This window comes from Rhipicephalus microplus, chromosome 10 (genome assembly GCF_043290135.1).
Source record: "Rhipicephalus microplus isolate Deutch F79 chromosome 10, USDA_Rmic, whole genome shotgun sequence".
In the NCBI taxonomy this organism is placed as follows: Eukaryota; Metazoa; Arthropoda; class Arachnida; order Ixodida; family Ixodidae; genus Rhipicephalus; species Rhipicephalus microplus.
In genome coordinates this window covers 27977192-27999645 of record NC_134709.1, presented here as the reverse complement: position 1 = coordinate 27999645, position 22454 = coordinate 27977192, and the positions used below count along the sequence as shown (strand labels likewise).

General features: G+C 45.9%; 2 protein-coding genes across 6 annotated transcripts in view; one reads left to right on the top strand and one right to left on the bottom strand.

The window, feature by feature from the left end:
- Positions 1-13824, top strand: part of LOC119181309 (microtubule-associated serine/threonine (MAST) protein kinase dop) — a 259056-nt gene extending 245232 nt beyond the window's left edge. For all 5 annotated transcript variants that reach the window (XM_075875311.1, XM_075875310.1, XM_075875312.1 and 2 more), the window contains 3 exons: positions 798-1042; positions 2369-2620; positions 11572-13824. In XM_075875311.1, coding sequence (XP_075731426.1) covers positions 798-1042; positions 2369-2620; positions 11572-13380 — 2306 coding nt within the window. In that variant the 3' untranslated portion in view covers positions 13381-13824. The remainder of the gene's footprint in view (positions 1-797; positions 1043-2368; positions 2621-11571) is intronic.
- Positions 13825-18423: 4599 nt separating this feature from the next.
- On the bottom strand, positions 18424-21901 carry LOC119181308 (isochorismatase domain-containing protein 2). The gene is made up of 3 exons (XM_037432517.2): positions 21620-21901; positions 20345-20594; positions 18424-19147 (listed from the first exon to the last, which is right to left on the bottom strand). Exons 1-3 carry the CDS (start codon positions 21813-21815, stop codon positions 18964-18966), a joined length of 630 nt encoding a protein of 209 aa, XP_037288414.2. The 5' UTR covers positions 21816-21901; the 3' UTR covers positions 18424-18963.
- Positions 21902-22454: the final 553 nt, after the last annotated feature.

Below are 22454 nucleotides of genomic sequence, written 5' to 3'. Positions count from 1 at the left end.
AGTAAAAATGCTTTGCAAACTGCGTGCGAAATTTATTGACTCGCTGCAAGGCAATCATGTGCAGACGTGCATCACCGATTACATCAATTAATGACGGATGTCCTATGATTTGTGAATAAATGTAAGTTTCCTGAAACTTCCTCCTTGTGTGTTAGCTCAATTCACATGTGCCACTGCAAGGAGAGCCCTTCGTTTATTTAGTTTTCATCAATTCGAACTTCTTTTAATTCGAACAAATTTTCGGCCCCTTCGAGTTCGAATTATCGAGATTTGACTGTATGTAGCATAAAGCACGCCACCCTAGAACACATCTTATGGGAGCGCACACATACGTGAGATGTAAATGTAGTCTCCTCAGAACTGCTTGGGGTGCAATGAAAGCCGCACTGATAAGACCAGATGGGCAGGATCAAATATGGGCTATCCAGCAAACACGAGAGGTGGCAGGGGGACGGGGATCTCTACTGCCGCTGTTGTGGCCTAGGCCCAGGCCTCAATTCATTGGTTCAGTAAAGTTACTCACTCTCACTCGCTCACACAGCTCACATGACCAGAGGAGGAAGTGAATAAAAAAATAAAATGAACTGATGTTGATGGTAAACATTAAGTGGTGGGATAATTATACTTGAAATGATTATGATGCTAAATGAGCATGATGATTATTGATCCCAGTGCTCGAGATGATGATGCTCGGTCACATGCACTCGAGCACTTACAGCTTTGCTGTTTGAGGGTTTTCAGAAAAGGCCAGGGGACTGGCTATAGTAATATTTTTTTTCTTCCTTCTCTGTGTGCAGATGACCTCAGCGCAGCGGCTAGCGACCTGTCGAGTGGCATGCACTCCGGGGTGCTCGGCTCGCCCGGCGGCTCAAGCACGAGCTCGCGTGACACATCGCCGAGCCGGGAACTGAGTCCACTGGTAGCGCAGCTCAAGCCCCCCATCATTATCCAGAGGGGTCCACGGGGTTTCGGATTCACCATTCGGGCCATCCGGGTCTACTACGGAGACTCGGACGTCTACACCGTCCAGCATCTTGTCATGGTTGGTGCACAGAGCTTGCCTTCTTGCCACGTTCGATCTCGCTTATGACCAACTGTGGTTTTAAACGAGAAGACTTTACCTTGGGCACTTGTAATGGTAACGTAGTCGTTCCACAAACTTTGTTGAGGTGTGTAGCAAGAAACAGCGATGACTACTCAGCGTAAACCTCTCATATACGTTGCTGATTTGTCTAATACATCGTACAGTTGAACCCTTTTATAAGGGACTCGAGCCTGAGGAGAGTTCTTGTCTCTTGTATGAGGTGTTCTTTATAAGCAGCATCCTATGTTTTTGATTCATCACTATTTTGATGTAGGGCACATTGGTGTTGCTTAGGCGCAATTGTCTGTTACATTAGGGCCTCTTAAGGGTGGGCCCTATTGCTCCAGTCTTTATGAAGCATCATAATGAGGTAAAAGAAATGAAATTCCTAAATTCGGTGCAACATGCTCAGTGCTTCAGAGTAGTTCATGTATTAGTGCTGATTTTCAGTTGTCTGGAAAAAAAAAAAAAGACTTGCCTTTTTCAATTAAGGTTCTTCTTCGAACAGCTTATTACATATACAAAATCGCATTCATATTGGCTCGGCAACTTTTATAAGCTAAAAGCACGACAGCGTTCTGAGCGGGGTCAAAGCTCAGCCCCATATAAAGTCTTCTCCTAAAAGGGCCCTGCAGCACTTTTCTAAGTAGCCATGGAATGAATTCACGAAAGGAGCTGATTGCCTCACAAATTCACCGCTGCAAAAATTTTCAAAATCCGTTCAGTATATGAACGGAGTTGCAAAGATTTGTTGCACGCTGCAATTGCATTCTCTTTTCTCTCACCCTGACGAAAGCAGTAGGAGCTAAGCAGGGAAGGATGACAGGGGGAAGAAAATACGTCCCGGTAGCCTCTAGGGCTTGAAAACTTTTTTCTTTCTTTCTCTTTTTTTTTTCTTCAAATGTGCAGCCTTTCAGTGTGATCGCGCGTGCATTGTGGGCAAGTCGTAGACTCTCGTGGCGACCCCGGCCAGGACTGAGCACGCGATGCTCAAGTTAGCTAATGGCTGAACCGAGAGAAGAGAAAGCAATTTTTAGCTGCCTTCAAGAATTTGTTGCAAGTTATAGGCCGTATGCTTCGCTGTAACATTTGACTCGCATGTTCTTGGGAGCCTCAAATACCGATCGACGGCATTTGCTGACCATGCCCAAAAAGTGTTGCAGGACCCCTTTAAATTTGTATTACAGAAAACCCAGTTCTGACGCACATTTCATTACACTGTTTATTCTGTCACTACTAACCGCACGATTCCTCACCTTTTTTTTTGCCACCGTGTAATCGCAGGCAGTGGAGAACAACAGCCCGGCATTCGAGGCGGGACTGCGGCCCGGCGACCTCATCACGCACATCAACGGTGAGGCGGTGCAGGGTCTTCTGCACCCGCAGGTCTTGCAGCTGATCCTGGCCGGCGGCAGCCGCATCAACATCCGCACCACGCCCCTAGAGAGCACCTCCATTCGCACGGGTGGTCGCAGGCGCAACCCCACAACCAGCCGGCTCGCCCGGCGAAATACGCGTCAACGACGCGTCTCCCAGGTACCCAGTTTCCTAATAACGGGCTGTCATCATGTAGCATCTGCACTTGAACCTCGATGAAACAAATTTGGATTTAATGAAATATTGGTTGTAATGAAGTTCATGAAGAAAAGTCTTGCAATAAATAGACCTTTATAACGAGTTTTTAAATATAGCAAACTTAATCTCGTGTAAAATGCAAATTTGTTACAATGAGGTATGAGTGTACTTAGGATCGGTGTTCCTTTGTCTTTGCGTCTTTACAGCATCACTTGCGAACAAGTCGGCCACTATCTCTCAGATATTGCGAACCAGCGCAGCAGAAGTCCGCAATGCTCTTGCCAGGAAGAAGTTGTTATTTGCCTGTTTGGTGGCTATAGCTCCATGTTCCATCGAGACCCTCCACAATTATGGTGTTTGATTGCTGACCTGAAGGTCGCAGGAACTAATTCCTACTGCGGCAGCCACACTTTGATAGAGGCGAAAGGCAAGAGGTTTGCGTAACTTAAATTTACATTCGTGTACAGAGCGCAAGCCGGTCGAAATTTCCGGGCCCCTCTACTACAAAGTCCGTCATAATCATATTGGGGTTTAGGACAAGAAATCCCAACAGTTATTATTTATATTATGTTGCTTTGAGTTGTCTATTCGAATCGAATCTATTTATTTGTGTCGATAAAACAGCAAGAATTGCAAGATGTATATGCAGCACGGCCGAAAAATTTTGTACAGTCGACGTCAGATTTTTCGGACGCGTGAAATCACGGACATACCTGATTTCCTGTACTCATCTGTGGCATCGTCAAGTTCCCCATAGAGTCAGTGTATTAAAAAGTGCAAAATTTCAGACGTTTATAGCTTTCGGCATCTGATTTTTCAGAATTTTTACTCGTAACCGCAGACCCGGATGCCACCATTTTATTGCTTACGTACGGCGCTACGGCTGCCATACCCTCGACACCGCAAATGTCGCAATCTAGGGCACGCCAATCCATTGCCAGCCGTAGCTGAACCGCATGAATAATGCTCACACTTAGTCAAACCTGTGGCCATAGCCGCATCGTGCTGTGCTGCCTGTGCTCCGACATTTCCAAAAGCTGCGCTGTTGACCTATGGTCTGCCGTCGACTTGCAAGCAGACTCGTGGAAGGCAGTTAGACAACAGATTCTCCGGAACTGTTTTCCCAACATGAGCTCCATACTGGACGCTGAGACGACTGTCTCGCCCGGAGTGGACAGCATGTGCGACGAACTTCCACTCGCAAACGTTACCTTTGATCGATCTGCCTGCTGCCGCTTTCAATTCCAGCCAGGATACCTTTTGAGGGCTTTGCCGATGCTGACAAAAACCTCGAGCTGTGTGCGAAATTGACTGATGATGAAATCATTCGTCAAGTTACGAACGATTCAGACGACACAGAGATCGAAGAGGTAGGGCCTACACAGCCAACGAGCTCGGAGTTGACTTGGAGTTGAGCACTGGTACTGTCATCGGTGTACAGCGAAAGCATGATGTTAGCTGAAATTGAGGGGGACATTATTGTGGGCAAGTGGCATAGTGTGCGAACAAAAATAAACAATTTTTTTTCTTTCTTTTCACCACAGTTTACAAACGTGGTTGCGTCAACCACATCGGATTTCTTTCTTTCTTTCGTTTTTTTTTTTAATATAAACAGCTCTTTTCAGAGCCACCCAAACGATGCATTTGCTGAATTGCAATGAGAATCCTGTATTCCTGACGTGACCCTCTCCATCAGCAAAAAATACCTATTTAACCTGTGTTTTCACTTGCATTCATTTTTCCGGACTGCCTGATTTTCTGGATGTTTTCGCGGTCTTTGAGGGTCTAGATATCAGACGTCAACTGTAACACGCTTTGAATTTTATTTTATATATTTGCACCTTTCAGCGGAGGCATTATTGAAACTGTGTTTATTGGCCATTTTTTATGTGGAACTGGTATTTTTGCTTTTCTCTGTGTCCCATCTTATCTATTGAAAAATTGTCTCTGAACGAATCACGCCACACAACCTTTGCCCACCACAAGTAGGGTGCAAAGATTTTTAATATCTCTAAAATGATAAGATTGTGGCCTGTCCCAATCTACTATGACAAACAGCTGTCAAACAGTTTCCGGAGACTGACAGCATCAGCGATCAGCAGCGATTCATAAATCTTTCGAATCGCTCAAGCATGCTCTGGAAAAGGCAGGGGACAATATTCTTCCGCTATATGTCACAACAATTCAGAAAAAAAAATTTCAGACAAGTCTTCAAGCACATATGAGAGCACAAGGTGGATGTTTTTTAAACTAAAATTGGAGTTCTTGCGCAGACTTGAATGACCTTTCAAACAAAAGGACCCATTTTTTCACTTTTTCTATTTGTTGAAGAGCTACAGCTCCTTTTTTGCAATGCTGTATTTTTCAGTCACCCCGTATGTACAAGGAGGTTTTGTAGTTAGAAACTGAATCGGGTTTGCCTGTTCATGTTGACAAGAATCGGGAAGTCAGTTTGTCGACAAATTTGCGATCGCTTTGTCATTTGCTAGCCTTCTGATCAGCTAGTTTAAAAATCTGTATGGCTAGCTTTCTCAAAAATCCGTACGGAACTTTTTGACAGCGAAGCCGTTAGTAAAATCATGGAAGCAGCTGTCTGGAGAACACCTTACTGTGTCGTTGCCATAACAACTGCCACAGCTGCACACCACTTCGCTATCGTGACGTCACTCCAGGCCGGAGTTGTGTCGAAGCCACACCGCCACCAAGCTGACGCAGGAGCCGCTGCATCTGACCACTGGGATAGCTGGGGGGATGTCAGGCCAAGCTGCGCATGTGCCACAAAGCAGCTGTGTAGAGACTGCGACAAGTTTAAAATTGGTGTCGCCTGTAGTAACCATTTACAAAATAGCATATAAGAAAACTATCGGCACAAACCATCAGGGGAGAATAGGCTAAGAGAAAGAGCATCAACTCGCAACTAAGTCTATTCATGCAAAACACCATCGCAATATATCCACTGTGCCACACATGCACGATAACGCACCATTACGTTGTATCGCACAATTACCCTGCCAAAACACATGCTAGTTTAGAAACCTACTAGCCCAACTAGCCCGACAACCAGTTTTACTAAGGGAATAAAATATGTCATAGAGTTACTGTACATCAATACATTATCGAAATTGCTATAGAAGAGCTACCGCATTTTCACGCGTATAACCCGCATCAAAAACCCCAAAATTTCAGTGGCAAAGTGGAGGTGCGGATAATACGCGGGGTTTTTTCTATAGTGCTGCTTCACAGCAATGCGTGTTGTGCTGTGAAGCCCCTTAACAGTGTAGCGAAGGCTACGGAGGCGGTTTCCGCAAATTCGTGTTGCTCCGCAAGTAGCACGGCAGCTTGCGGCCGATTTTGGTTGCGCTTGCTTGTATCGTTGAAGTGTTTACAAAAATGTTTGGGGAGAGACAATTCGATTGTTCAGTGTAAAATCTCACTGTCACACCGCAAGTATATTTTTTGGACGTTCGCGGCCGATCAGTGACCCCCCCCACATGTCCCTACGTCACGGATGCCATGTTTACTTTTGGAAAGGGCTTGCCGAAAAGGTGGTGCTGTCTAAGAAATTTTCATAATAAATAAAGTAAGTTCCATAATAAATAAAGCAGTATTTATTTCAGCAAGGCAAATCAGATGTTATAGTGCCTATAAAGATATTATCAGTAAATTAATGTACTACTTTTTGACGCGGTAGCAAGCATGCATTTCGGTACTGTTGTTTCCAGGGTGCTGTTACAGTGTACTAGAAGGGGTAGTGCTGTCAAGTTATCGCCGAGTGTGAGCGCTCTTTACCTCGCTGATACCGCCAGTTCTCCACATCTCGACCCGTTCGCCAAGCCTAAGTCGATCTGTTCTGTCACCATGAGTAGCGTACGGCGGCAGGCCTTCACGGCACAGCAAAAGCTTAAGATCATCGCCGTAGCCAAGGAATTTGGAAATCGCGAAGCGGGAAGACGGCACGATGTGGACGAGTCCTGCGTGCGACTGTGGAGAAAGAAGAAAGGGAGCCTACAAGCTGTGCACTGCGACCGAAGGTCATATCGTGGCCCCAAGAGTGGTGCCGACCCTGAGCTGGAGGCGGAGCTAGTAAGGTTCATCGAAGATATGAGAAGCAGGGGTCACGCCGTATCGACTGAGATGGCCCAAGTGGAAGCGCGGCGACTTTCGAGGGAGCTAGGCCTACCTCACGAGTTCAGTGTGAGCCGCGGATGGCTGCACCGCTTTATGAAGCGGCAAGGGCTCTCAATCAGATGGCGGACTACAATATGTCAAAGCTTGCCGGCTTCTTATGAGGAGAAGCTGCTCAAGTACTAGAGATATGTAATTGGCCTGCGAAAGCACACAATTACATTTTCTCGCAAATCCGCAATGCGGATGAAACTCCTGTTTATTTTGAAATTCCGTTCAAACGGGCAGCAGTTCGCTGAGCGTGCTGACCGGCGGGAACACGAAACTGCGCATCACAGTCTTGCTTTGTGCCCTCGCCGACGGCACGCAACTGCGACCGTACGTCATCTTGAAAAGGGAAACTCTACCAAAGGTTCATTTGCCTGCCGGTGTGGTGGTGCGCGCACACGAGAACGCGTGGATGAACAATGACCTGTTCGTAGACTGGATCAAGACGGTATGGGAGAAGAGGCCCGGTGCGATGCTCGCAAAGGGGTCCATGCTCGTTCTTGACTCGTTCCGCTGCCACACAACTGAGGAAGTGAAGGACCGCCTTTCACGCAACGGCACCGACTTAGTTGTTATACCCGGTGGAATGACGTCAATGTTGCAGCCTCTAGATGTGTCGCTTAGCAAGCCCTTCAAAGCACATGTCAAGCGCTATTACGCTGAGTGGATGGCCGAAGGCTGCTACGACTTGACGCCGACAGGACAAGTCCGAAGGCCTGATATCGCTTTATTCTGCAAGTGGATTGTCGAGGCATGGAAGGCCATTCCAGGTGAGATGGTGCGAAAAAGTTTCAAGAAATGCTGCATCACAAACAACATGGATGGAACCGAAGATGACCTTGTGCATAATAGTGAGGACTGCGGCTCAAGTGATAGCTCTAGCAAGAGCAGCGACAGTGAGTGAATTGTGACTGGCCTTGTAGACAGCGTATTCTGCTTGCTAAATAAAGCTTTTTCTGTCTACATATGTGCTATGTTGCTTGAGCAGTAGCTTTTGTACAGCCTTTCCTGTATATAAAATGTGCGGGCAATACGCGAGGATTTTTTTTTTCTTTCTCGGTGAGCTGATAGTGGGGGTGCGGATTATATGCAGGGGCGGGTTATACACGCAAAAATACAGTACTCTAAAGCAGTTCTGGCCATGGACTGTTCGAGGTAGGTCCGCACACTTGGCTGCTTATCATGAACATCGACTTGCTTCACTGTTTCAAGTCTTGCGCGGCCAGAGCAAGCTTCTTTGCTTTTTCGTTCTCATGCTACAGATGGGCAGATGGCAATTTTTTTTCCTTACATATATAGGATGTTGACAAACCTTGCATTTTTGGCAAGGTTGTCCCATTTGCAACACGCTGAAAGACGCATGGCAAACGAGCACTTACTGTTGAACAATGTGCAAAATTATCCAGTTGCATTGCACTGAACTAAATTGACAGTAAACAATTATATCAGGCCAGTTGGTATGAATCCGTTTTGGTAGGAAGCGCAGCTATTATTACACAGAACACACAACACAAGCGCTTGTGTTGTGTGTTCCGTTTAATAGCTTGTGTCGTGTGCTCTGTGTGATAGTTGCTGCGCTTCCTATCATGATAAATTGACAGATCATGTGTATCGGGAAACATTCTATTTCATGCAGCTCTTAGATGTGGCAGGAAGCCATTTGTTGGTTTATTGGTTAAATGCCTCTCTGTATGCCATGTACAATCTATTTCTATAGCTTGCGTGTTTTTTTTTTTTCTTTACGATTATTACAAGCTTGAAAAAAATTTTTATTTCTATATGTACACCTAGCAAAATGCAGTACAGGAAAATTATTTGAGATTAGAAATTTTGGCTTACTTAATAAGGATTGAAAGTACGCATACCTTTTCTAAATGTTACTAATAAGTTTTATAAGTTGTAAAAGTTGGTGCTATTAACACAGTCTGGTGTCAGAAAAGCTTTCCAAACACAAAAATGTTATTCTTTTATTGTCTGCCCTTTTCTTTTACAGATGCGGTTTAGGTATTACGTCTCTTCGCAACCAGATGGCAACCTTTGCTAGACTGTTCAGTGTGTTTTTCGTTACTACCACTGTTGCTTGGTACACTCGGTAATGCACACAAAGCAGATTCGTAGCGATGCACATCGTAGTCTCTCGTTAAATTTTTCCGTATTCACTCGATGCTAATAGACCCTTAATTGAAAAGTACGCTACTCCTTCTTACAACCAAGAAAGGACATTAGTTGAAATCGTTCTTCACGTTTATTACATATCATTTTGCTTTCACTAGTGTTGTCTGTTAGCTTAGTGCTGTTCAAGCACAGATATAAAGAATTGAACTTAGCTTGTAAATTTATAACATCCTTGTCATGTACAAAACATAGTGATGTCTTTTGTAACGTATAGACAATTTCACTGAACTTGAAAAAATGGCAAAGGAGACACCCAGTTTCATGTTTCAAGTTTGCTGCAATTTAATTTTGATCAATTTTCGCCAAAGATAAGGGGACACATTAGAATCGGGTCATCAGGCAGTGCTGTTATTGAGACACTCAAGTGTAACTTGAGGGAAAATCTATATGGTCATTCGACAAATGAGGGGACTTGCTGTTCAGCTTTAACCCATTTTCCAATGCATTTCTTTATCAGTTTCTAACAAGCCTGCCTTCAGGCTCTGGGCCACCTGTGAGGTGAGCTTGTTTTGTATGCGCAACCATTCTTCGTTCTCAAGTCCTGCGGCGAATAGCTGTTCAACATTCGTGACACGTTTTTATTTTCCAATTTGAGCACGCGTGACAGGTGTCTCAGCCTAGCGCATAGTAATTAGTTTTTCTTTACTGAATCATAAGATAACTGCATATGTATGCTTGTGAATACAGAAAATTGCTATGCATAATTACGAGCGAACTGCCAATGATTTCCCATTATTGTGCACACTGGCAGAGACTTGCTCTAGATTGCACAGGATTTGGCTGTAAGCATGTTAAAAAAAAAAAGAGACTGTTCACAGACTATTTTCTGTCTATTTTTGGCTTCTTCAGTTCTGTGCTTAATTGCTATTCAACAACCTTAGTGAATAATCTTGTTCTTTTTTTTAACCGAATATTGCTAGCCAGAAGTGTGATCTAAGTAATTGTAAGCTCATTAAACTGTATTTCTGAAGTTAGCAACACTTGTAAGAAGGCCAGCCAGACGTGCTTTGTCAGGATTGAATGAGCAGCAGTCATGATATCGTTGCAACATTCGAACATCACATGCCCTAAATCAAGACATACACCATTAACAAATGGCATATTAGATACATAACTGGTTGCATCAGGGAGCTTTGATGTTCACCGCCAGCTACAGCCCTGTCGGCCCAAGAAAGAGAAGCATATTCCGGCAGGTGACTCGCTTCGTGCAGCGAATGAGTTAACAAAATGCAAGCCAGGCATGAAGGGTCAACATAGCTCAATGTTTTTCACGGGCGCTTGTGCAAGACATGTCCTTGAAAGCATCGTTGGGTAGCTTTGGCAACCTTTAGAATCTCGCTAAACGATGCATTTTGCCGTAGTTACTTGCTGAATAGAAGTGTAGTTTTGCTAGACGGTAGCTGTGTGCAGCATGTGGAAGTCGTGGGTATCAGCTGGGGTAGTGCACTACTGTGACGTTACTTGTTTCATTATATGTTGCATAATTGAGGGAGCCATATGCGAATAATTTTTTTGGCAAAAGTGCTGACTCATTACAGAGCAATTTAATTTGATACAGGCAGTGCACTTGGCCAAACACCGTGTTAATATGTGTTCACATGTCTGCTTCATATTGAATAAGTTAAAGGTGGGCATTTCTGTAGCAGATATTTGATAGCAGTGAAATATTTGTGGCATTGTTCACTGCCATAGCAAAGTGAAGTGAGTATAAGCTATTCCAAAGAAAAGTCGATGTTGTGTTACTTTTTCATAGCTGATAAAATTGCTTTTTTTTCCATATCATTACTCTGACAGATGTGGTAACTTTCGCAGTATAAAAGCTGCACAAGACATTTTTTTTATCAATTTGAGACAAGACATGCAACTATGCTGCCCCTGCACGTTGGTAAAACTAAAATGCTCAGTGAACAAACATGCTTTCGTCGACTACCATTGGCAAAAGTGATCTCGAGCCGCTGATGCAGGTCAAGACGTCGCTGATGAGAACAGTTAGCGTCAACCGTCGGTGTGCTGATTACATGGTGTGATCTTTATACGCCGAAGATGACCAGTATGGGAACGCAATTTTTAGAAGTGGAACTTTGTCAATTAATAAACTCGTGGTATTCTGAAACCTTTCTCGAGCTGGGGCTTAACTCGCTGCAGCAAAGTGCCAATAAAGGGGGCATTTGTTCTTTGATGGTCAGCATGTTTGAAAAAGTTCTCTTTGTTGCACATTCACTGACTTGTTCGGTGCACAAATACTCAGTTGACTGACGATTAAACTCCAATCAAAGTTAGCACTCTGTCCCATTCATGCCCTTCTTTTCTCGTGCTAGTTGCCTTCAGTTTGTTTCATCTTTCAAAAGTTCAACTAGCCCAAGCTTACTCATGAAGTTCTGCTATGCCAGAATTATTCATACCTTGCTACCTCACTCATGCAAAGTAGCACATACGGTGGATCTCGTGCCTGGCATCTTGAGTGGTTGGCTTAATGTAGTACAGATCACTGGCGTGGCTGCATAGCTAATAAGTTGCAGCCTTACCTTTACTAACATGTGTGGCCATTTTTCTTTTTGTTGCAGGGACCTGCATCCACACTGGTTAGCAAGCTTCAGGGTTCACCGCCCGCCATCGGCTCGAAGCCGGTTGACAAAAAACGCCGCGCGTCGCTTCTCCGCCGATTGAGCAACAAACGTGCCAGTGCAGAGATCCAGCAGCTGGTGAGTGGGGGCGTGGCAACTCCAACTGGACTGGCTCCGAGCCGAAGCTTTCAGTCCCTCGCCGACCCTGGCAGCGCATCGCCGCCGTCACGGAGCAGCGGCATTGTAGTCAACTTCAGTAAAGAAAGGTCATCGTCAGACTCGTCGCACTCGACGAGCAATTCCTCGCCGAGCAGCTCGCCCAGTTCGAGCGTGCCAAACTCTCCTGCCGGAAGTGGAGCAATACCACCCGGGGTCGCAAGCGGATCAGTGGCGACTGCAGTCGCGTCTGTTCAGGCGCACTTCCAGCGGCCTAGCTCGCTGCATGGGCTCAAGCACAAGTTGGCCCAGACCTTCCGGTCGCCGCGTCGGAAGTCTGTCGGTCACATTCCACTCTCGCCACTGGCTCGCACCCCATCTCCTTCGCCACTGCCGGTGATCAGTCCAACTCGGTCACCGTCCCCGCTAGCCTTCCCACCAGGACAGGCTCCTCCGTCTCACCACCCGCATCATCCGCATCATCACCACACACATCACCCGGCGTCCGTAGTGGCGGCCCAGTCGCCTCAGGTATTCACGGCAGGCCGGAAAGCATCGCCTCCGACACTCGTGCCCGCAGCGGCCACCGTAACCTCGTCGGCACGGAAGTCGCTGATGAGGCCCAAGAGTGCAGAGCCCGGCTCCCCCTTGTTGAGGCGAGCCCTCTCGCCAGACCGCCTCCATCCAAAGTCGGCGGAATCCAAACCACGACGAGAATCTTTCTGCACGCACGCGTCACCACTGGCCCTGACGTCGACACCGTCCACGTCACAAGGGTCACCTCCACGAGTGGTGTCTACTAAAACAGGCAGCTTTCTGTCACGAAGCACACTCACACTGTCGCCAGCTGGAGGCACCCGAATTCCAAAGTCAGCGAGTACGCTGGCACCCGGGGAGGAAGGCGGTGAGGAGAAACCGCAGGGTGGACGAGCCCGCAGTCACTCGCAGAGCGAAGTTGAGAGCTTCGTTGACGGCGATGAAGATGTGGCTGCAGCCACCGCTGATCCGAGGCCCCCCTCGCCACTGCAGCGTTCTCCAAAAGAGCAGGACCTGGCCACCGGCCACGTCGAGCTTCCTTCCGAAGTCCCGTCCTTTACAGTGACACCCAGCACTCCCCTTCCGACTGCAGACAGTGAAGACTGTTCTTCCGGTGGTGAAGTGTGTAGTGACGTGCAGTGCAACAGTGGTGTTGCTACGACGATTACGGTCACTGCCTCTACGAGTGTGGCCACAGCACCAGTGCCCTCTACGTCAGTTACAGCTGCAACTGCGAAAAGAACTGTTTCAGCTACAAGTGTGTCTAATGCTGTGACAGCCACATGCGCGACTCCACCACCTTCACAGACATCTGCTACGCCGTCTGCAGCTGCGATTGTGAAACGGCCTCAATCGACAGCAGCAGCACAACCTAAAGGCAGTTCTACTTCATCATCACCGCAACCGGCTTCTTCAACTGGTGCTAGCAAATCCCAGCCTTCACAACCGCACTCAGCAGAGACTGGAACGAAACAGGTGCAGGCGGTGGAGATGAAAAGGGCGCCCTCGAAACAGCCGGCAAGCACTGATCAGAGGGCATCTGGTGCAGTGCCACAGAACAAGTCAAAAAGTGCACCAGAACAACCTGCGCACACGACGAAGCAGGCCAAGTCATAGCGGCGCTTGCAGAAAGGGTGATGCGGTTTGCTGCTCGTAACGTTCTCCAAGTGGCCCTGCGCTCTTGAGAGTACTAGCACGAGGCATGTCCGCAGTATTTATTATTGTATTGAGGTGTCACGCTATCCCAGATCTCTCTCCTACTCCTAGCTCCTTAGTGGCCTGACCAGGCTTGCGGTGTTGCCCCTCCCCTTCCTCCTCCTGTTCCTTCTCTCTCTTTTCTTTTATCTCCCCAAGGAGACAAACTTTTTGTGGGGCCCGCATCATAGATGCAACCAGTCAGTCAAGTCAGTGACCAGGCCATTCACATGTGTAAAGTGTGCAACCGTTGATATGCCTAGCCCTTTTTCCTCCTAGCTTTTAGACTGTTTCACTTTTTTGTTTGTTCGTTTTTCTTTTTCTTCGTTTGTTCATATGATGAAGAGTGAGAGATGTTTCTTGCAACCTGTTGAGTCTGCGGTTTTTGCGTTGCGCGCGTTCTACACTTGTTGAAGGTTGTTACGTTTTGCCATAGGTGCACCCGGCGTGATTATCCAGTACGCGACCCGCCGGTGCCGCTGTATTTACGATATTACTCTTGTCCAGCTGGGCTTTATTACCTTTTTCTCTAGTTGTTAAGTAGCTGTTGGCATCCTTTTGCTGCTATCCTGGTACGACTCCATTGCATGGAAAATGCAGTCAGTTCTCAAGGGAAATGGGGCCAGGTTTTAAACTAAGTTGCCATGCAGCTATTCAACTGTAAGACCAGTAGAATTGCAGCACCGGTTCTTGTAGCACTGGTTCTGGCAACACTGGAATTATATCATTGGTGCGAGATTAGCAGCCACAAACACTATTGTTTCAAAATTGTTCTCTATTCGAGTTATCAAGAAACTCGCTGCTGATGCTTGAAAAACAATGAGCATGCACTCGTTTCAATGTTTAATTGCCGAGGAAAGCTGCTGAACATAAGAACGTGATTTCCCGTAGCAGTACAATATCGACACGCGGAAATTTGACAAACCCCACCTCCATGCAGCGGAGTGCGACAGGAAAGCCATTCTTCTTGGGTGTGTTCTCTTTGCTGTGCGTTGTACGTGCCGAGTGCGTGAGTATATATATTCTCCTCGCTTCGTTTCTCTGTGGATTACCACCTGGCCAACTTCGTGTGAACCCCTTTATTTCCGGCAGCGTGCAATCACACCGTGATCATTCTCCTGTCCTCTCTTATGTGTCGCCTAAAAGCGAGATCACATTGTTGTCCAGAGGCTGTCCCATTCTCTCTCCCTAATGTAGTGCAGTTTACATTGTTGCAACAGCCACCACTTTGTTTTTATTACCCCCAACATTGCAGGTTCCTTTGATATCTTCATTTCTTTTGTCATCCATGCCCCAATATCAAACCAATAATTGGAAAGTGCTAAGGCCAAGTTCATTGGGTGTTATAACAATGGTATCTAATAAACACCAGAAGTGCAAATCAACTCTATTAAGACCTAGGCACTTTCATGCATTGGTTTGCTATGGGTTTTTGGGCAGAGGCAAGCGTGTGATTATGTACAGCAGTTTTGATATCACTGGAACTCTTGTCATGTACTCGTGCAAGTACTTCTCATTGCTAGAAATCCATGTGCCAGCCCAAGCCATAGCCAATCGTTCAATGTTATCCGCAACCGCTGATGCAAATTCTCATACTAAATAGCCCGTCGTTATCCGTAGTTGTCCATTGCGAGAAAAACTTTCGCAGGCAAATGTCATTGTAAAGCTAGGATCTTTCAAGCAAGAACACATAGTAAACTTTCACTGAACAAACAGTGAAGGGTTATATTTGGCATTCTAGACATCACAATGAAGGGCGCTAATGAGTTTGTAGCTACTAACCTCATGTACTCAAAAGGCACAAGAATCCACACCAAATGGTTGGCATTTTAGCTGTACAAATAGCCTGCTTGCGATAATTCGCTTGTCCATCTTACGAGCTGTTTCAGTGATTAATAATCAAATGTCTTAGCATACTATTATCATCCGCTTCCAACTAGCATCGTCAATTTCATTACTTCGGCGCACAACATTCGCTTACATCCTCCGTTTCGTTTCAGCGCTAAGCCAGTAGAATCGCGATCATGGGTACTTCTCGAGGGACTGGTGCTTTATATTACACCGCACCGACATATCAATCGTCAGCATTGTTTTTGGCGACACTGCTCCTTTCCGGCCACCACGTTTTTTTTTTTCAGCAGCGTTGCTGTAAGTTTATGATAAGCTCGCAAGCATGCCGCACCAAGGCGGGGCAGTCTCGTGATGACTGTAGCGTGCCAGCATCATGCGGTTGCTGCAGAGTGTGGCACAGAAACTGCCGTGGGTGTTTGTTTCCGTGATTTTGTTTGTTCTCGGCCTGCCACCTTAGCCTCTGGAGGTGACAGCAGGCATTGCCGGGGGACTGCGCCGGCATTGTTCGTGCCATATGATGCGTGACGAGAGCCGATCCTGTCTCGATGTCATGTGGTCTTTTGTAACATATTTCTTTTTTTCTTGTCACCCCACGCACCTGTTTGAGTTTCAACTGCATGGGTGGTTGACATTTCTAGCCCTTTCTGTTCGCTCTGCCTCTAACGCTTCCTTGTTTCTGTGTTGTCTCTGCATTCAAGGCATGGATGTAAGCAGGCTAAACTAGAGTTATGTGTCACCATACCGTTCCCCCTTTCATTCTCGTCCTTCCTCAAATCAATCGTCTTTGGCGATGTACCTTTCTTTCTGATATATGAATAAAAAGAAATCTTGTCATCTCTTTCCCTTTTACACAAACTGTTTCCTATGCCGACCTCTGTTTTCTATTTTATCGGCACTGCTATTATCAGGCAGCCTGATTTATGTGTAAATAGCCTGGTTACCAGAGTTTGCAGCTAGGCACGCATTAGCCTCAACTCCATAAACTGGGGCCAATAGCCTAATCGATGTATGCTGCGCGGTATAAAACAGGGACAAGAAGCAGACAAGGATAAGCGCTCATGATCGATCATGAGGTGTTCAAGGTTGCTGTAAATGTGGGCGGCCTATCGGAAAAATATTGTCATCATAAACAGGTATATCCCACAGAAATAGGGTACTTCCCACTACTTACCACAGTTGAGGAATGCACCATAGGCATGAAGGGGGGGGGGAGAGAAGGGGTTTCCTGTAAGGTGGGCAAAATCTCACTGCAGCCTCCCTCCCCCCCCCCCCCCCCCCCCCGTTGGCTCATCCAACAGGAAACAAGCTTCCCGATGGTTACAAGCATGAAAATTAAGGAGCAACAACGATGTCTCACAATTACATGCCTTTGGTCCCCAACTTTCTCTGTGCACAAGCATGCGCAGAGTTCCCGATCAGAGTAAGGTTCTTCAGTGCCCTTACCCCTACTTGGCCATTGTGCAGAGCAAATTTTGGACACCCCCCTCTTAGGTGACTAGGGAAGCACATCCTTCTCCCTTTCGTGTGTATGCCTATGTCTGCAGGTACAGTTGGAATGATGGTATAGGTCCCGGTTACTGAAGGTATGGACTATGAAGCAGACTTGGCAACCCCACCTCCCTCAAATGATTGGGGGTGGGGGGGGGGGCTTCCTTTCCCCTCAGCATGCACATGCCTATAAGTATTGTGACCAAGAAATGAACAGCTAGTATCTTTGCAATGTGCGCAGTTTATCTAAGCTGGACCTCGCAAGCAGCCTCTTTTTTTTTTCACTTTTGTCATCTTTTCCTGTTTACTAAGTGTTAACAGTCAAACTATTAAATGTGCAAATTGTCGGGAAAACAGGAATGGCCACACATTACTGAATGAAAGAGTACATGCTTAATTGCAGTGTTACCAACCTGTAAGCTTTTAATGCTTTTATGAAGAACTTTAGGCAAAGACCCGTGTGCTTAGATTTAGGTGCATGTTAAAGAACCCCAGGTGGTTGAAATTGCCGGAGCCCTCTACTACGGTGTCTCTCATAATCATATGATGGTTTTGGGAAGTTAAACCGTACCAATTATTATTATAAAAAGCTTTAGGCCAGTGTGTTATTTCTGAAACATATAAGGCATATGTGTGGTGTCTAGACCGTATCGTAGATTTCGGTTAATGTTCCTTTTCCCTTCAATATGCAGGAAGCCGGGAAAGTTGCTTTGGTGGATGATGCATTTTCTTCATTCCCATACGTTAAGATTTCAAAAATGCCCACGAAATGTGAAAAAAGTCACGTGAAAAAGCAAATGCACACGCTATTGTTTTGCTCTCAAATGTGCAATCAGTGAGCAAGGCCCCTTTTCCACCCGTGATTACCTCCACATCGTTGCCCTCGGTCTTGGTTGTCTCATCAACAGTGCTTAGCCAGTAGCATGCATTTTCGACACCATGCGATGCAAGCCAGAATCCCAGATGCCGGTTATCGTCAAAACTTTCCCATTGCCACAGTCGTACTGCATATTATTTAGTCTATTGTACAAGCGTACAATAGGCAGAATGATAGCACTATGCAAGTGCTCCATCATGTCACTTCTTTTATAGTTCGTGGGCTTTCTCTGCAATGCGGAAAAAAGTACTACTACGCAAAATGTATCATACCGGAAACAAACCAGTGGGTGCTTCATCAAAAGTGCTCCACAATTCTGCAATCATACTCTGAGCCTTTCTTCAACAATTAAGAAGTTATGTATTTAGACATACTAAATTAAGGGGCAAATAAATATAGCCCGAGTATCTATACGGTGAACGCACACGTTACGTTCAATTTAGTTCTGACACATTTTTCATTCTCAGTCTTGCCTAGAGTTACGTGAAATGACCCGTAGAATCAATGTGACTTTGTGGGTGCAGATTGCAACGTATTGAGAAGCTCGGAGGAAAACACAGCTTAGCATTTTATTCAATACACTGCATCATTGTTGTGTACTCTTGAACACAGGCTCAAACTCAATATAGTTCAAAATAACGTAGCTTTATTCATAGTTTTAACCTACACCATTTCGTCGCTCAGCGAAGGAAGCACTTAAACTGATGGCGATGGCTATTGGTCTCTGCCAACACAAACTTCACATATCGTGTTTTACACATATAAAAAATAAGCCAGCACGAAACAGCAATCTAAGTTTACTTAAACGAAGCGGTAGACATTTTGAATTTGCTAACTGAGTACTTTGATACGTGGCACCTTCATTTAACTATGCACCTTTGTATTATGTAACAAAACAGGCTGGCATAGCCAGCACTCTTGCTTTCTGGCAGCACGCATTCATATTGTCTTGTGCCCGGTGGAGAGTAAAAACCCACCTCATGCACCCGTTCGCACATCTTTGCCCAATCAGTCGCATTATATTTATGTGGACACTGGTGATTCATCTTCCATCGAACCAGCATGTTCTTTTCCGATGTCGTAAAGTCTGCAACACTTTAACGTTTGCATGTATCTCAAGATTTGCTTAGCTCATATAAAAAAGAAACAATGTCCATTTAGTGCTCTCTCGTACCACATTCATAAGAACTCCCCAGTAAAACAGGAACAAAGCTATACTAGTATACTATCGTTGCAGAAGAATCTATGCTGCTCTAAATGCAGCGTAGAACTAATGCATAACACTGTTCCTATAAGGCACTCGTGTGTTTCTGAGCGAATCCAAGCAGGCCGCTGTCGGGAGCCGATTCCATGATGAGCTTCTGGACTTCCTTGAACTTTGGGTGCGACGAGCCTCCGAGCAAGCTCAGGATGACACTCTCGCTCGTCGTCAGCCAAGCCCCACTCGCTTTCATCCGCTCGAAGCCAAAGAATCTGGTGAGGAGCAAAAAAAGACTCGACCTGTGGGCCAACCTCTCCTGTTATATTCTAAAGACTTGTGCACCACAACAAATATTGAATGGTGAATGAGACACAAAAGGATGCAATATGCACTTTCTGTACTAGTATTGGTACACTGCTTGAAGACTGCTACTGCGCTTTACCAACAAGGCTGGACAAGGTCCTTGGGAGGTTTGCGCTTCCTTGTTATTTATTTAGTTTATCGGATACCTAAGGTTTAAGTCAGTGGAGGCTGGGTTGGCAAAAAGTGAAATAATGCAAAAAGTGACTTGTGAAAGGCAGTTTTTAATAAAATGTGTAACTGCACCAAACAGGTTAGCCAGTTCCATAAAGATCGGTGTCATTCAATTCTCATGAAAGAAAGAGTAACATGTTAACGGTGGCACTTTCAGCAAAATGGTGAGAACTTAATGTATTCTATACTCTTTACTTATTACTGGATGTGGTGCAATTGCAAAATGTGGACCTCGGAGGCATTTTTATTTTGGAGCATAGTGTGTTAAGTCGCACATAGTGGCTAGTACATTCATCCGTATCAATCAAATGTTTGTAGTTTTCGACAATATCCATTAGAGATAACAGTGGTATTGCAATTATTCAGCCAGCATGGGAATGAAGGGTAGTTACATGGGTTTGCCTAGTCTTCATGCTTGCACCTCTGAACATACTTGTGTTTTTCATATTTTGAGTTCTGTTTGGGATTAAAGAATGGCTTGTTGTGAGCCTTGCACGGTGATTTGAATTGGCCAGCCTGAAAGGGGTCAAGGTCGGGAAGTAGGACTTCCGAACGTCATCTTTGACAAAGCAGCTACAGGCCTCCCAGCGATGAAAGACCAAAGCTTAAGCAAATTGATGTACTACCCACGATTCCCACACTAGATGAAGCACCTTGTGTTGCTGCCCCCATAGACAGTAGCGCCAGAACTCCCTCTAGTGGACTGTTACGAACCTCCCCGCAAATAGCAATAAAAGTCTCATTTAAAGCCAAGATATGTTCTATACATCGTTCATCGTAAACATACGTTCATTTTATGCTGCTTTCCATGGGTATTTTAGTATACGCATTTTTTGTGTCGCAGTTTATATTTGTTAGGTTTGACTTGGTGCCCACGCCTTACTTTCTGATCGTGGGAGTGACCGATTGCCTTCCACCCAGAGCTGCGCACTCACCGGTCAACCATAGTGCGCGAGGAGCAGGCATCAACAGCAATATGTACATTGAAGCCTCGCTCGAGCAATGCCAGGGCCGTGTTCTGGACGCAGACGTGCGTCTCGATGCCACACAGCACGACCGAGTCGAGTCCTTTCTCTTGCATCGTCTTGGTCACTTCGTCAGTCATCATGGAGAACTGTGTCTTCTCAATCGGCTTGATGTCTGGGAACTCGGCAAGGCCCAGCTCCGGAACTGTGTTACCAAGACCTGCAGGATGAAGTTTTAGTAGAATCATAGCAACCGGCTAACAAAGGAACAAACTTTGGAAGTGCACAGGGGCACAGATGCAGTGAGATGGCATTTTACTGGAGGTGACCGGCAACTTTGCCCAGACCTAGGGAATCGAGGCTTGAAGTTGAACCGTTGCTACCAGCTAGTTAAGGAGCTAACAAACTTGAGTACTGCATAGTATAAGAGGAATAGGAAAGCTATAAGCAGAATTCGTTAACACTGGGTAATAAATACAGCTTTATTAGTGGCTGGGGTACAAATTGAATGAGATGGCAACTTATTTCAGGTGTCTGGGAACTCTGCTAGGTGTGTCACCGAGACAGAGCTACCGAGTCCTCATCGTAGTTAGTCAGGCAAAAAAGTTTAAAGCTGAGGACTAGTACGTTATAAGCAGTCATGGGTAGAAGTATAGTAGGACGTATCAGGGATAAAGCGCAGAGGTAATTTCAATGACATTACCACTGAAATAGACCAGGTTATGTATAACCTAACGTGAGCAGCAGCGAACCAGTGATACGGTCGTGCATCTATCGCATAGTGTAAAAAGGCGTTGGCGCGCTGAAAATTCGACGTAGTTAGGCAATTTACAGGAGGTCTAGAAAACGCGCCAATGTAAATTCGGTGAGCGCACAAGTGGCAGAGCACAGAGCTTGGGTTACAGCTTTAAATAGTGAACATCGATGGTGGTGTAGTTATGGTCAGGAAAACGAAATAAATTTCTCATCCGAAGTGCAACCTCAGATTGCCATTGAATGTTTCGTTCGGCGCCGACCAGTGTTCGGTGAGCTTCTTGAAAGGCTCTTGACCTCAAACGTTATCGTTCACCGTCAGTGAACAAACTGTAGGAAGGCACGTTGGTAATGCGAGAGCGGTGCATTAGCTGTAATGTCTTATGTAACTCACAGCGTTACACAAGACGCGCATCACGACACGACTCGCACACAATATAGGGTGAACAGACGGCTCTGTTGTCGGCATGTGCGCATCTCGTGTCCGCGTACCTTTCGGATACTGTTCGGTGACGATGACAGTCATGTCGAGCGCGCGCCCGGCTCTCAGCAGTCGCTGAGAGACCGCCACGATCTGCGGGAAGTACTGTATGGTCTTCCTGAACTTCTCCTGCATGTCGCAAAGGAATATCGCCGTCTTTTGGGTAGAAAGGCGGCCCACATTTCTCACAGCTGCTTGCGTCGCCATAGCGGTAATGTTTGCGTGCCGAAGATTTATCGATGAGGAAGAACTGTCTGCAACCTATGTTGGCGCGCATCGGCCGATTCAGTCACAAAGTATCCGACGTAACGCCGAGCGCGTCGTACGCTTGCCTGGCGGTGGCCTTTAGTTTCGAATTACGCGGTAAATTTGAAGCAGGGGTTGACTCCAGCCAGAGTGGTGTAGGGGCGGTATCTTAGTGCGTCTTTTACTAGTTATGGGTTACAATTGAGTTGTATTTGATAAATGAGCATAATTATTAATTGCTGTTACGGCATTTAAACAACTGATGGGTATTTACAACGGAATAAAAACTTTAAAACAGTATTTTGAGAAAAGGTACGGAAAAGGCGAAGGGGAGAATTTTTTCTTTTTTTGCGGTTGTAGACAACGTTTGTTGTAGGTTAAGGCGGATGAAGTGTGATACGTCAGCGGTACACTGCAGGGGTGTAACGTGTATCCTGCAATTTGTGTGTGCATGGGAAAGGTAGGCGGAGCCGGGGTCGTGCCAGCCTTTTCGTGTTCGTGTGTTTGCGCTTGCAAGTACGTGCGTATGTGCAAAACTGAATATTTTCTCGCCTATGTCGATTCTGTAAAGGAGTAGCTGAACTGCCTTTTTTTAGGAAA

Coding starts and splice junctions, on each gene's coding strand:
- LOC119181308 (XM_037432517.2), bottom strand. CDS start 21,815: ATGGCGACGCAAGCAGCTGTGAGAAATGTGGGCCGCCTTTCTACCCAA. Junction 20,595..21,619: donor CACCGAACAGTATCCGAAAG/GTACGCGGACAC, acceptor TTCATCCTGCAG/GTCTTGGTAACACAGTTCCG. Junction 19,148..20,344: donor TCGCGCACTATGGTTGACCG/GTGAGTGCGCAG, acceptor GCTCCTCACCAG/ATTCTTTGGCTTCGAGCGGA.